The 12,884-nt window shown below is 45.2% G+C and overlaps 1 protein-coding gene across 2 annotated transcripts in view; it reads left to right on the forward strand.

Moving 5' to 3' along the window:
- Nup214 (nucleoporin 214) overlaps positions 1 to 12,884 on the forward strand; it is an 82,112-nt gene that overhangs the window by 22,923 nt on the left and 46,305 nt on the right. For both annotated transcript variants that reach the window (XM_087651315.1, NM_001168559.1), the window contains 6 exon segments: positions 863 to 960; positions 4,599 to 4,685; positions 5,090 to 5,239; positions 6,394 to 6,552; positions 8,738 to 8,841; positions 12,566 to 12,748. In XM_087651315.1, coding sequence (XP_087507441.1) covers positions 863 to 960; positions 4,599 to 4,685; positions 5,090 to 5,239; positions 6,394 to 6,552; positions 8,738 to 8,841; positions 12,566 to 12,748 — 781 coding nt within the window.

Consider the following 12,884-nt stretch of genomic DNA (forward strand, 5'->3'; position numbering starts at 1 on the left):
TCTGAACATGTGATGAAATGGGAATGGTTAGAGACAGGATTTAAGGCTCCCGAGACATCAGCCCAGCCTTTCCCTTCCTGTCACATGTCCAACTTAGTTGCAAAAATACAAATACTGTGCTTGTCATCAAGGTTCACTGCATCCTAAAAGTTTACATCTTTGCTTATCTCTTTCTTCCTTTTATGTAAAAATTTGAAAATATTTTAAGAGTTAGTTGCAGACATTGTGAAACACTTGATCTCTAGATCAAGGGTTCCCGTCTCCTAAAAGCCAAGGCCATTACACTCAAGAAATTAACAACCTTCAAATTTAGAGTCCATGTCATATTTCTCCAGTGGTCTCACAGCTGGGATTTTCCCCCCTTTCTTTTTCTGTTCATCTCATTAGTGTAGACGAGAAAACCAGCTCAGTGGTTTGGGGACCATCCCTATTGGGATTGGATTGTTTCCACATGATAGGAGTCAGGTTAAAGATTTGGGGCAGCTACACCAGGTGCCTGATATTCTCATGCGTGCTTTTATTCAGTCTGACTGTAGAACTGTTTTGAGTTTGGACATTTGCTATATTTCTTTTCTTATGTGTATGTTTGTGCATGTGAGTGCAGTTACTTGTCTGGTCCCCTGGAACTGGAGTTACGAGCAGTAGCATAAAGAGACCGTGAACTTAAGCCTCCTGAGTACTGGGATTGTGGACATCACCAGGCCCAATTTGATCATCCTCCTTTAATACGGGTGGTAAAAGTAAAGCCAGGGACAGGGTATAACTCCCTTTCTTAGATTTGCGGAAAGATGTTTGTGGTGACAAAAGTAACAGGAACTGGTGTCTGCTGTAACTGACTGATGTCATTGCTCCTTTACTCTAGTTGGCCGCTCCGCCCAGACTGCCCCGAGTTCAGCACCCTCCACAGGGCAGAAATCTCCTAGGGTAAATCCTCCAGTGCCAAAGTCAGGGTCCTCTCAGGTATGTTGAAATTTCCTTAATATACTTGTGTGTTACTAACATGGGCCTTTGTGCTTTAGAATTCAGACATGAAAACAGTAATTATATCTGAATAGGAGACACTAAAGTCAGCATGTACTCATAAAAGCAATTATCTATTTACTTTTCTTTTTCCAGACATGGTCTCACTATGTAGTCCTAACAGGCCTGGAATTTACTCTAGACCAGGAGGCTGGCCTTGAACTTGAGAGAGATCCTCTACCTCCTGAGTTCTGGGATTAAAGGCATGTACCACCATGCCCAACCTCTGTTCAGTTTTTTGCTTTTTTTTTTTTTTTTTAAGGTTTATTTATTGTATGTATATGAGTATACTGTGACTGTCTTCATACACAACAGAAGGAGGGCGTCAGATCCCATTACAGATGGTTGTGATCTGCTCACAGGCCCTCTGCTCTTAACCACAGTCAGTGCTCTTAACCACTGAGCCATCTCTCCAGCCCCCTCTATTCAGTTTTTTTTTTTTTTAATTGAAGTAATTTATGTAGAAAAAGCCCATGGCTGGAGAGATGGCTCAGAGATCCTGAGTTTAATTCCCAGCAACCACATGGTGGCACGTAACCATCTATAATGAGATCTGGTGCCCCATTCTGGCCATGCTGGTAGAACATTTTATATATAGTAAATCTTTTAAAAAGAAAATAGTCCATGTGGTATGTGTACATCTCGATAATTGTTATCAACTAGCTATACTTTGGTAACCAGCAGACAGTTTGAAAAAGGAGCCATTACCAGGATCTCAGGACTATTCCTCCCCAGCCCCAGCTTCAGGTCTCCATCCTTGCCAAGAATCACTTTTTTTTAAAAAGTTATTTACTTTATGTATGTGAGCACACTGTCACTGTCTTCAGACACCAGAAGAGGGCATCAGATTCCATTACAGATGGTTGCGAGCCACCGTGTGGTTCCTGGGATTTGAACTCAACCTCTAGAGGAGCAATCAGTGCTCTTATCCGCTGAGCCATCTCTCCAACCCAAGTTACTTACTCTTTTGTTATCTAACAGTATGTGGGTTAATTTAGCCTGTTTATTAATTTCTAGCCAATAGGTTGAATAGTTTTAGTTCAGTATAGTTCAGTAGATTGAGCATGTAGTTTACTGTGATGTCTGCTCATCTCTGCTGCTCTGTGGAGTTTGTCCATTGTGGGTACTGCCGAGTGGTTTGCAGCTAAAGCTATACTGAGTAGCATTGCCCTGACCAGTGTGGTTGCTATCTTCTAGTGAACGTGTGTGCCTTTCCTTGGGTGTTTAAGCTTAGTCACAGGATGACAAGACCACAGACTGTAAATGTCCTTTAGCAGATGTTATCCACGGTTGACACTTCCTGTGTCCTCATTCTTGCCGGGTTTGGTATTTGTCATCTTTCAATGTATTTGGTTTTTCGTTTTGTTTTAGTTTTTTAACCCTTATTTTTCTAGTGATTAGCAAAATAGAGTTTTGTTTCATATGATTCTTAGCCATCTGTATTTTTTCATATGTAGTCTTGTAATATTCTTAATATTTTTCTCTTGGATGGTGTCCTAGCTTGATACCTGTTGCTGTGGTAAAACATTAACCAAAGTGCCAGGCTGTTGTGTCACACACCTTTAATCCCAGCACCTAAGAGGCAGAGGCGGTTCCATGACAGCAGGGCTACACAGAGAAACCCTCTCTCAAAAGCCCAAAACAAAAAGCAAACAAACAAAAGCCACAGATTTGGCGGGGAGAGGGTTTATTGGGTTTCCCACTCAAGGTCACAGTCCGTGACTGAGGAATCAAGGCTCGCTCACTCACTGTCCCTCACAGCAGAACCTCTGACCAGCGAACTCCCTTCATGGACAGAGCACTACAGCGGGAACCATGAGGGTGATGCTCTCTGGCTGGCTCTCAGCCTCACCTGTCCTTAGCTTCCTTACACAGCTCAGACCACTGTGGCTACCATAGTAGGTTGGGCCCTCCTACCCAAGACAGTCTCCACAGACATTCACAGGTCAGTCTGACCTAGGTAATTGTTCAGTTGCGGCTTTCCTCTCCGGTGACTCCTAGGCTCTGTCCTGACAGTTAAAGCTAGGACGGCTGGTCTTGTGATGTGCATGTATGCGGAGACTGACTCTAGGGTTTTGTGTATGTTTAACATGAACTCTACCACTGATCTGGGCCTTACATATTCTCCAGAGAGACACAGACACAGGAAAGTGTATATGGTACTCTCTCCTGTGTCTCCTATTTATATCAGATCTTTAATGATTTTCTTTATTTTGCTGCCCTGGGATTGAGCTAGATAGGCAACTACCTACAGTTGAGCTATAACTCAACCTAGTTCTTGGATGTTATAATAAGCGCTTTTCATGTAGTACTTTTTGAAATTGCATTTACTAGTATCTGTGGTATATATGCACATGAGTGTGAGGAGGCCAGAGAGACCTGGGATGTCCTGCTCTATAGCTTGAATGAGACAGAGTATCTCACTGATCCTAGAACTAAGTAGGCAGCCAGTGCGCCTCAGAGATCCTCTTGTATTTTCTACCTCAGCTCTGGGGCTGTATGCCGTCGTGGACATACCCAACCTTTTACGTGGGGAAAGGTGTTTGAACTCGTGTCCTCATGTACACAGCAAGCATTCTTACTCACTGAGCCATCTTCCCAGCTTCTCATGACTTGTTTTAGGAATCATTTCCTATTTCAAATCCAGAAGAGTTTCTTATGCTGTGTGCATCTTTGAGACTGACTTGCATTCAGGTCAGGAGCCATCACCTCAGCTTGGTCTTGTGGCTGTGATGTCTGTCAGTCTCCCACCTAGACCTTCCAGGAGCAGGAGTCAGGCCTTCTCCTGTTGTGTCTCCCATCCCAGGTCCTTCTATCCTAGCACACATGTGTATTGCTACCTGATAGCACAGGGCATCTGTTAGGTGGCTGCTGTTGGTGACTGCTTATGCAGTCTAAAACCATGTCCCGGCCCACCAGATTTTCCCAAGCCTGACAAACAGGGCTTTGCATAAGCGCGGAAGCAAAAGCACCCAGAGCCACTTGCTTCATTGACAGTACTTCTTCTCGTTCCAGGTCAGGTCAGCCCTGTGCTCTGTGTCACATATCCATGTTACATGTCTTTGTCAGGCTGTGGCTGTCTCTTGCCTCTTGGAGTCCTGACTGCTGTACTTTTTGGGGGACTTCTATCTCTCACTGTCATCCCTGTCTGTTGAGTAGCAAAAGGGCTTTTTTGCTTCCTCATGTTCTTTGTGCTTGCTCTTGCTGTGTGGAAGGTGTTTACCTCAGCTCTGCCTACAGCCTTTTCTCACATCTTGTTCCTGTTCAATTCTCTGAGGGAGAACTTTGTTTGCTGTTCTCTTCAGTTTTACCTGTTACTCACCAGTAGTAATGGTCAGTGAGTAGGTTTACCTCTTACTGTCTGTATTGTCCCTGAAGAAGTTCCCTGAGTAAGGATGTCATAATTGGCTGACGGTTGTCACTGTGTAAGATGTATCCTCTACAAATCGGAGACCCAGTGCACAGGGTTCAGAAGAGTGGGGACCCACAGTGCTCCTGTGATGGCCTGATGGGCCTGGGGCCAGAAACTAGAGCTGACCGTGCGGCCCTCCTCCTCATGACTTTGCCTTCCATTTCAGGCCAGAGCACTTCAGCCTCCTGTTACAGAGAAGCAGAGGCATCAGTGGAAAGAGTCAGACCCTGTGATGGCTGGAATTGGAGAGGAGGTGGGTTTGCTGTGTGAGCATTATTGTTCTTATAATAGATCTGACCACGAGACTGGAGTGGTCTTAAGACCAGTTACCTGGGGCTGGAGGGATGGATCAGCAGTTAAGAGCACTGACTGCTCTTCCAGAGGTCCTGAGTTTAATTCTCAAGAACTGCATGGTGGCTCACAACCATCTGAATGGAATTTGATGCCCTCTTCTGGTGTGTCTGAAGAGAGCGACAGTGTACTCACATACGTAAAATAAATGAATAAATCTTTTTAATAAAGCAGTTACCTGGACTGCCATTATTCTGATATCAGGTCCTAGCCTGGACTCTGTTCAGGTTTGCCTTGAAAATGTGTAAGCTGAGCCCTTTCTGCTGCCATTCAGAACAAGCTTTCTCTTTGTTTATGGTCTCACAGATTGCACACTTCCAGAAAGAGCTGGAGGAGTTAAAGGCGCGAACCTCCAAAGCCTGTTTCCAGGTCGGCACCCCTGAGGAGATGAAGATGCTGCGCACAGAGTCAGACGACCTGCACACCTTCCTCTTTGAGATCAGAGAGGCCACAGAGGTCTGTATCAGTGGAGCCCTGTCCTTGAGGAGGAGGGGCCTTTAGGAACTGCTGTTAGACCAGAACACTGATATGAACCCTTACATTTTCTGAGGACCCTCATACGGCTGCTGCACCACCCCCGCCCCCCAATCAAAGCCTGAATTCAGAACTGTCAAACTGAGGCACCAGAGCTTGTCTAGCTGTCTTTTTCTGTTTCCTCCTGTGTAAAAAGGGACCGAAGTTTCTACCTAAAGAGCACATGCTAGGCACTCCATAAAAGTTGGGTACAGTTTTTTTTTTAATTAACTCAAGTATACTTTCAAGTGTTTCCTCCATGATATTGGTTAAGATAATGATATTTTGGAGTATGTACAAACAAAATGTGGAGAGTTTAGTGCTGAGAGCATCGTTCACCATTTGCTGGTTACTAAGTACTCTTCAGGCTCTGTGCTGTACCAGGGGCCTTTCACACGTCCTTGCAGCTTTTCTGCCTGGGGCAGGTTGTCACCCTGTCCATTTTGTACCTTAGGAAGGAAGGGGCTTAGAAAGGCGAGCGAGGTTTTGAAAGGATTTGGCAGGCATGTTTCCTGTGTCCAGTCTCTGGTTGTAAACACTAGGCTTGCACAGATGGAGCTGGTCTGTGAGCTCTCTTCTCTGCTCTTATTTTTCACATTGTCAGTCATCATAAATTGAATTTTAAAAGCAGCAGGAGGGGTGATAAAAAAATGAAAACTGAAGACATAGCTCAGTAGTTAAAGGCACTGGCTGCACTGCTGCTCTTCAGGGGACATGGGCTTGGTCCAGACCCACATGGGGGTCATAGCCATCTGACAAACTCGTCTGGCCCCTTTGTGTACCAGGTACACAGGAGGTGCACAAGGCAAACTCTTATACACATCAGATTTAAAAATTAAAATTTAATAAATGATAAAACATTTTTATGCAATCCCCAGCACAAAACAAAACAAAGTAAAAAAGAAAAGAAAAAAGAAACCATAGGAAAAACGGTTTTGAGCATGGGGACAATGAAATGTTGAAAACATGACTGAGATCCTCACCGAGTTAAATAGTGACAGTGTCCTCCTGGGTCCGCATAGAGGGTATTTTGTTGTTTTATGTTGTGTTTGTGGCTGTTCAGCAGTTCCACTGTTCTATCTCCATGCCTTTTCTAGTCTCTTCATGGAGACATAAGTACACTGAAAACAACTCTGCTGGAGGGCTTTGCTGGTGTTGAAGAAGCCAGAGAACAGCATGGAAGAAATCATGACTCTGGGTATCTCCATCTGCTTTATAAAAGACCACTGGATCCCAAGAGCGAGGCCCAGCTCCAGGTAGGCGAGCAAGGCCTCTGTCTGTCAAGAAGGGCTCAGAAGCAGTGAGCTTGTGTCCACAGTCGTGGTTTTGAGGTGTGGGTGTGAGTGATGTCTCTTCTGAAGCTACTGATTTTCTGCTAATAACTTGTGTGCTTTTCCATAAATCTACTTGTAGCAAAGAAACTGGTACACTTTTTTAAAATATAATTTAAATTTTTTACTTTGAAGATAGATTTCTTTAAGTCTTGAATTTGATAAAGTCCTTTGTTAAAATAGGCATTGATACATCAAATCATGAATCGTATCACAGGCATCCTGTCAGGTGGTCTGTAGGTATTTTTTAGACATTGCTTCAGTCTATGGAAGCAGCTGGTAACACTGTTGGTATATGCCTCACACTCAGGAGACAGGGAAAGGAGAATGCTGAGTTTGAGGCCAGCATGGGCTTTACTAAACAAAGACCCTCTCCCACACAAGAACGAAAAGCAGACTGCAGCTGCTGTCCAGTGAGAGCTACTGGTTCCACAGAAATGGTGTTTCCTAAGCTATGGAGGTCTGTGGCTAGAGCTCTGGAGCTCGTGCTGGCTGGGAGAATGCTGTTGAGCCTCTGCCCATGGGAGCTCTGTCACCTGCTGTGCAGCAGCAGTTCCATTCCCTGCAGCTACTTGGGTTTTGTTTGCCTCTGTGTACATGGGTCATCTTTCCCTTCCTTCCACTCATGAATTCCACAGGAGTGGTGGGTCAGCAGCCATGATTCTCCTCACTGCAGACATGGGTCTCTGGCTGTGGCCTAAGAGACCTTAGGCCACTGTTCTAGTTTTCTATCCCATGCCCAGGAGACCTCCCAGCACCCGGAAGGTGAGAGAATGGCCTCTTGTAGAGGGGATCGGGATCTCTTGGGTCACTGACTGCTCTTCCTGTCCTGTGCATGTTTCCTGGTAGGGCTGTTCTCAGACTGCAGCCCCCACACAAGCCCTTCGCCTCTGCCCCAGTCGCCTGGCCTAGAGGAAAGCATTGAGCTTCCACACTGAGAAAGGAGTAATTGTCTTCTTGACCATGCTAAATAGGTAATTGCAGGAAATGCCATTAGCCGCTTCCTACATACAAAGCAAGGGTGGTACTGTGGTGCAGATTGCCCTGGCTCAGGACTGACAGCCCACGCCCATGCCCTTAGCCGCTGTGCTACCACATAGAGCTAGGAAGGTGGCTTTGAATTTTCATGTGGGCACATTGCCATGGGACCACAGATGAGATAACATGGAAGCCACTGCAAAGGGTTGCAGCAGGCCTTTGAAGAAGGTGCCGCTCACCCGGTTGGGAGACAGTTGGAAGAAAAGATATCAGCTAGCGCATGACATCAGTGAGGTAGTGGCTGAGGTGGGCGAAAGAAAGCCTTCTATGGTCATTAAATGGCTTCGAGCCTGCTCCCTCCCTAGATTCAGTTTGGCTCTTTTTAAATGACACTTTCTGTTTTGTGGGTGAGACAGAACACTTTTCCCAGAATATTTGTGACATAATCTCGCCATAGTGAGATGTGTACTGTGTGTGACAACTTACTGGGGGCTGTTCACTGTCTGTACACTTACTTGATTGAATAGTTAGCTCCATCTTTGAGACTCAAATTGTGTAGCCGTGAGGGTTAACTGTGCCCCAGCTGAAAAAGCGTTCTTTCAGGCTTAAGAGCCTGTTAGAATCTGAGTGGTGGTGGGCAGGGCCTCCAGTGTGGCCAGCCCTGTGTAGCTTTGAAGAGTGCTCCTCACATGGTGAGGTGGCCTGGCTGTTCTGTGCTGTGAATGTGTAGGGTCAGAGTGACTTCCAGCACCAGGTGTTGAATCAGCTCGTCTACTCTACAGCTCATTTCATGATGGGGGAAGAGAACTAAACGGGTGCCCTGTGAGCTAGCATAGCAGGCACTCTACCACATCCCACCCTGCCCAGGGGCGGGTGGGTGGGCTGTTCCATTCATCCTCTCTCCCTGTCTCTGCTCCATCTCTGATATCCTACTGCAGAAAGGGATTTCCGTTTTCACTTTATTAAATGGCTTGTATTTAATGATCTATTAAAACTAGTGTTTTCCTTGTTTGTACAGTTCTCACCATAGAAATATTTCCAATTTTATTTTGAATATTTTATGCATCTTCCTCACTCACCCAACTAGCTGCCAGAAAAGTGGATCATTTGCCTTCTGATTTCTCTCCTGTAGGAAATTCGCCGCCTTCACCAGTATGTGAAATTTGCTGTCCAGGATGTGAATGATGTCCTAGACTTAGAGTGGGATCGGCATCTGGAGCAGAAGAAAAGACAGAGGTGAGGGAGAGGACATGTCCCCTCTGGCTTTTGTAGGGCACATGTAAAACTCTCACAGCGCCCTTCCTCCTGCCTAACCACTTTATCTCTAAAAGTGTTATTTACAAAACACTGAATTATAGCCATAGTAATTTATATCACATATAAATTTCCATCACATTGTATGTATCACATGGTAATTTTAAAATGATAATTTGAATTTCAAATGGCCGTGGTAGTGCACACCTTTAATCCAAGCACTTGGGAGGCAGAATCTTTGAGTTCAAGCTTGGGCTACACAGAGAAACCACATCTTGAAAAAACAAAGAGTATGCACTTCATAAGGGCTGAGAATGTAGCTCAGGGATACGGCAGTCGACTTCTGTGCATCTATACCATGTATCCAATGCCTAGCATGTCAGAAAACCCCAACTATCAGGAAGGTATTTATTATACTCTGTTGCCACTGATAGCATGTTCTCGAGGAATTACATTGGATGATTTTTTTTTTAAGATTTATTTATGTATATGAGCACACTGATGCTGTCTTCAGACACACCAGAAGAGGGCATCAGATCCCATTACAGATGATTGTGAGCCACCATGTGGTTGCTGAGAATTGAACTCAGGACTTCTAGAAGAGCAGTCAGTGCTCTTAACCACTGAGTCATCTTTCCAGCCTGGGACATTGAATGATTTTTATCTTGTATCTAATGTATAAAATGATTGGAAAGCGTTGCAGATGGTTTCAGTGGCATGGTGTAAATGTGGGGAAGGTGGAGCAGATCTGCGGCTAAATTCCCAGTATCACTACCATGCTTGATTAGGAGAACTCCTTAAACCTTCCCACAGCTCTACCCTGATGCTAAGTGGTACTTGGCTAGTGTTAACCTGGCTAGTGTGACAGTCCCACTGTCTCTGAGACACTGCCAACTGTACAGGCTTCAACTATCCTGTGAGCCTGCTGCATTGCTGCACTGCACGCCCTCACTAAACATGCCTAGGCCATGAGTTCCCAGTCAGTAATAATATGGTTGCAGTGTATGAGTCTGTTATGTGTATCTTGTGTGTAACTGTTCTACAGGACAATCAATGTATTATATGTGTCTGTAGTGTACATGGTGATATTACGTGACAAGAAAGATCTGCATATGGATAATGGAATCAGCTACCCAAGTATCATGCCAAGGGAAACACCAAATAAACCTTGAACAGTGGGAAAAAAAGAGAAGTCCCCGTGGGACTGGAGAGATGGCTCAGGGGTTAAGAGCATTGACTGCTCTTCCAGAGGTCCTGAGTTCAATTCCCAGCAACCACAGGTGGATCACATCCATCTGTAATAAGATCCAGTGCCCTCTTCTGATTTGTCTGAAGACAGCATCAGTGTGCTCAATCAATCAATCAGTCTTTAAAAAAATGAAATAAAGAGTGTTGTCTGATCTTCCAGGGGACCTGAGTTCAGTTCCCCGATTGGGTACTGCACAGCTGCTTGTCACTCCAGTTTCAAGGACGCTGTCTGTCTTCTTTGCAGAAGCTCTGTATGCTCATAATGCTCATCCATCCATACACTCTGACGTGTACATGTGAACACACACACACAATAAATAAACCTTAGAAAACAGAGAGCAATCCTCTTGTACATTTTTTAGTCTTCCAAGTTGTCCTTTTGTGAAAATATTTGTTTCTTCTTGTTTTGTTGTTTTGTTTGATTCCACCTTTTATTGTGCAGAAGGCCTGGATGCTTGACATTCCTCCTGCCTCGGTCTTCCTAGGGCTGGGAATATAAGCAGGAACTTGAGGGAAAAAACGTATTTAGTGTGGCTATTTAAAGGATCTGACTGGGCGAGCTTGCAGCCTGTCTGGTGTGTGCTTGTGCTTTGTAGAAGAAATACAGTACAGTGAGCAAGGAAGAACTCAAGAGCATTGAGAGAGTGCCCATCCTTGTACCTGCTAGATTCCTGACATAGTAAATATGCCTGTGTGGAAACAGAAACTGGTATGTTGGTCTGTTTCTACAGCTTTGGAATCGTGGAGCTTTTCCTTGAGGCATTGGATGTCTTGTCAGGGACAGTACTAGGGTATGTGTATAGTGTAAGTAAGTAAATGTCACCATGCTGTGTGGTGCAGGCTCAGAAGCCCAACCGAAAGACCCTCAGCTTGGAGCAGAGGGATGGAGAGAGAGGCTGAGAAGTTCTGTCCAACTCTGCCCAGGGACGCCCTCACCCCCACAGGTGGTTGGGCCCATTAGAGGTCATAGTTCACTCTACTAGTGTAAATGAATCATCCTCAATATAAATATAAACAAGGAATTAATCAAATGGCTGTATTTCTTTACTTTATGTTATTCCATAATAACCACATAGAAAAAAGATTTATTCAAAACTGTACCTCACTAGCTGGGCAATTTACCTCCTATGCTAATACTAGCTACCTCCCAGACCCATCCCATAATACTTGCATATTGCTATTGATCTGGCTCTTCAGACTCCTCCTTCATGGCTCCAGTGCCTCCATCCTGCTGCTGATCTGAGTTTCCCTCTCTCCTTACCGCCTTTCTCTGATTGGTCCACCCTCTTTAATCTGCCCAGCCATTGTGGTGATCAGCATGTATTGACAAGGCAGAGAATAAATGGTAAGAACTGTTTATACAAACTTAAGACAGGAGATTCTTGATATAAACAGCACAATGCCATGTCCAGAATGTGAGGGCAGACAATTCGCATTTGAATCACAGAAGGGTAAACTTTATACAGTGTATAAAGACATTATGCCTACACACTTGTTGGGATTTCCATGAGCAGTGAGGCAATTGCTCTTTTCCAGCTGTGTTCTCTGTGCCTAGAAGTGGGCTTCTGGAAACTGCATGTGCTGACTGAAAGGAGCTTCTTTACTGTGACCTCCCTGAGCACCCCTCACTGTACTGCACTGCCCAGGTCCCTTTCTGCAGAGCTCAGGTTCTGGCTGTGTCTTTTTCTCTTGGCACTTCTGTCTTTAGCCTTCTCTAAGTATTGCGTTATACCAACTAGAAAGTTCTGGAAACTGTGCTCACTCACTTGGCTGCCTTCTTCTCAGTGGTTCTGAGAAAAGGAAATAAAACTGAAAGTTTCCGTTGAACACCGGCAGGTTCATTCTGATCATTATATGGTGGTAGACTGATGTGTAGCTTGGACCTGTTTTGGACCACCCATTTTTGTTTTACTTGTATATTTTTTCTCAAAAGAAACATTTTTATCAATGCTCAAAGGTTTATAATGAGAAACAAAAAAATCTAGACCTGTGTATCTCTGACCTTAGATTTGCCAATCAATAGCGACCACCAGACTGTTTATTCTTGAGGAGAACCTCTCCTGCTGCCAGCACCTGTTTGTCTCAGGCAGCAGCCAGTGAGTGGCTCCCACAGTGCCAGCCAGCCTGCGTTCTTTCCTCACTGAGTGTAACTTACACACAGAAAGACACAAATTGCAAGTGAGCACAGGAGGGTTTGCCTTGTTCTTGGTTCCTGTCTCCCTGCCACCATGTTCTTCCCAATGCTCTGGTGGTGTGAGGTCTGTACTGGGGCCAGCTATAGGCCCGCACAGCCCTGCTGGCTTTCATGAGATTCTCCTGCCCCTCTTACTTCCTAGGATCTCTTGATGCGTCAGCGTCTCTGTTTTATTGTTTCCCTGTTAGAATCGCAGCCTCTTGTGATATGGGGTGGAAGGGAGCCAAGCCACTCATATCTAATTCTTTTCCTTGTTGCCACTAGGCGCCTAATTGTGCCAGAGAGAGAGACACTTTTCAACACACTAGCCAACAACCGGGAAATCATCAACCAGCAGAGGAAGAGGTTGAATCACCTGGTGGACAGTCTGCAGCAGCTCCGTCTCTATAACCAGACGTCCCCATGGAACCGGCCCTCAACGCTTTCAACGCAAAGTGACACTCCTAGGTATGCGGAAGATTGCTGGTGGGCAGGGAGAAGATGGTTAGAGAGCACACGAGCATGTGAGGTGGCCTTAGAGTCACTCAGGCAGTGCTGCAGCCTGTCAGCCATGCTGTCCTGGTCAGGTTCTTCACCTCCTCTG

Source organism: Rattus norvegicus, chromosome 3 (genome assembly GCF_021556685.1).
Source record: "Rattus norvegicus strain SHRSP/BbbUtx chromosome 3, alternate assembly SHRSP_T2T, whole genome shotgun sequence".
Lineage (NCBI taxonomy): Eukaryota > Metazoa > Chordata > Mammalia > Rodentia > Muridae > Rattus > Rattus norvegicus.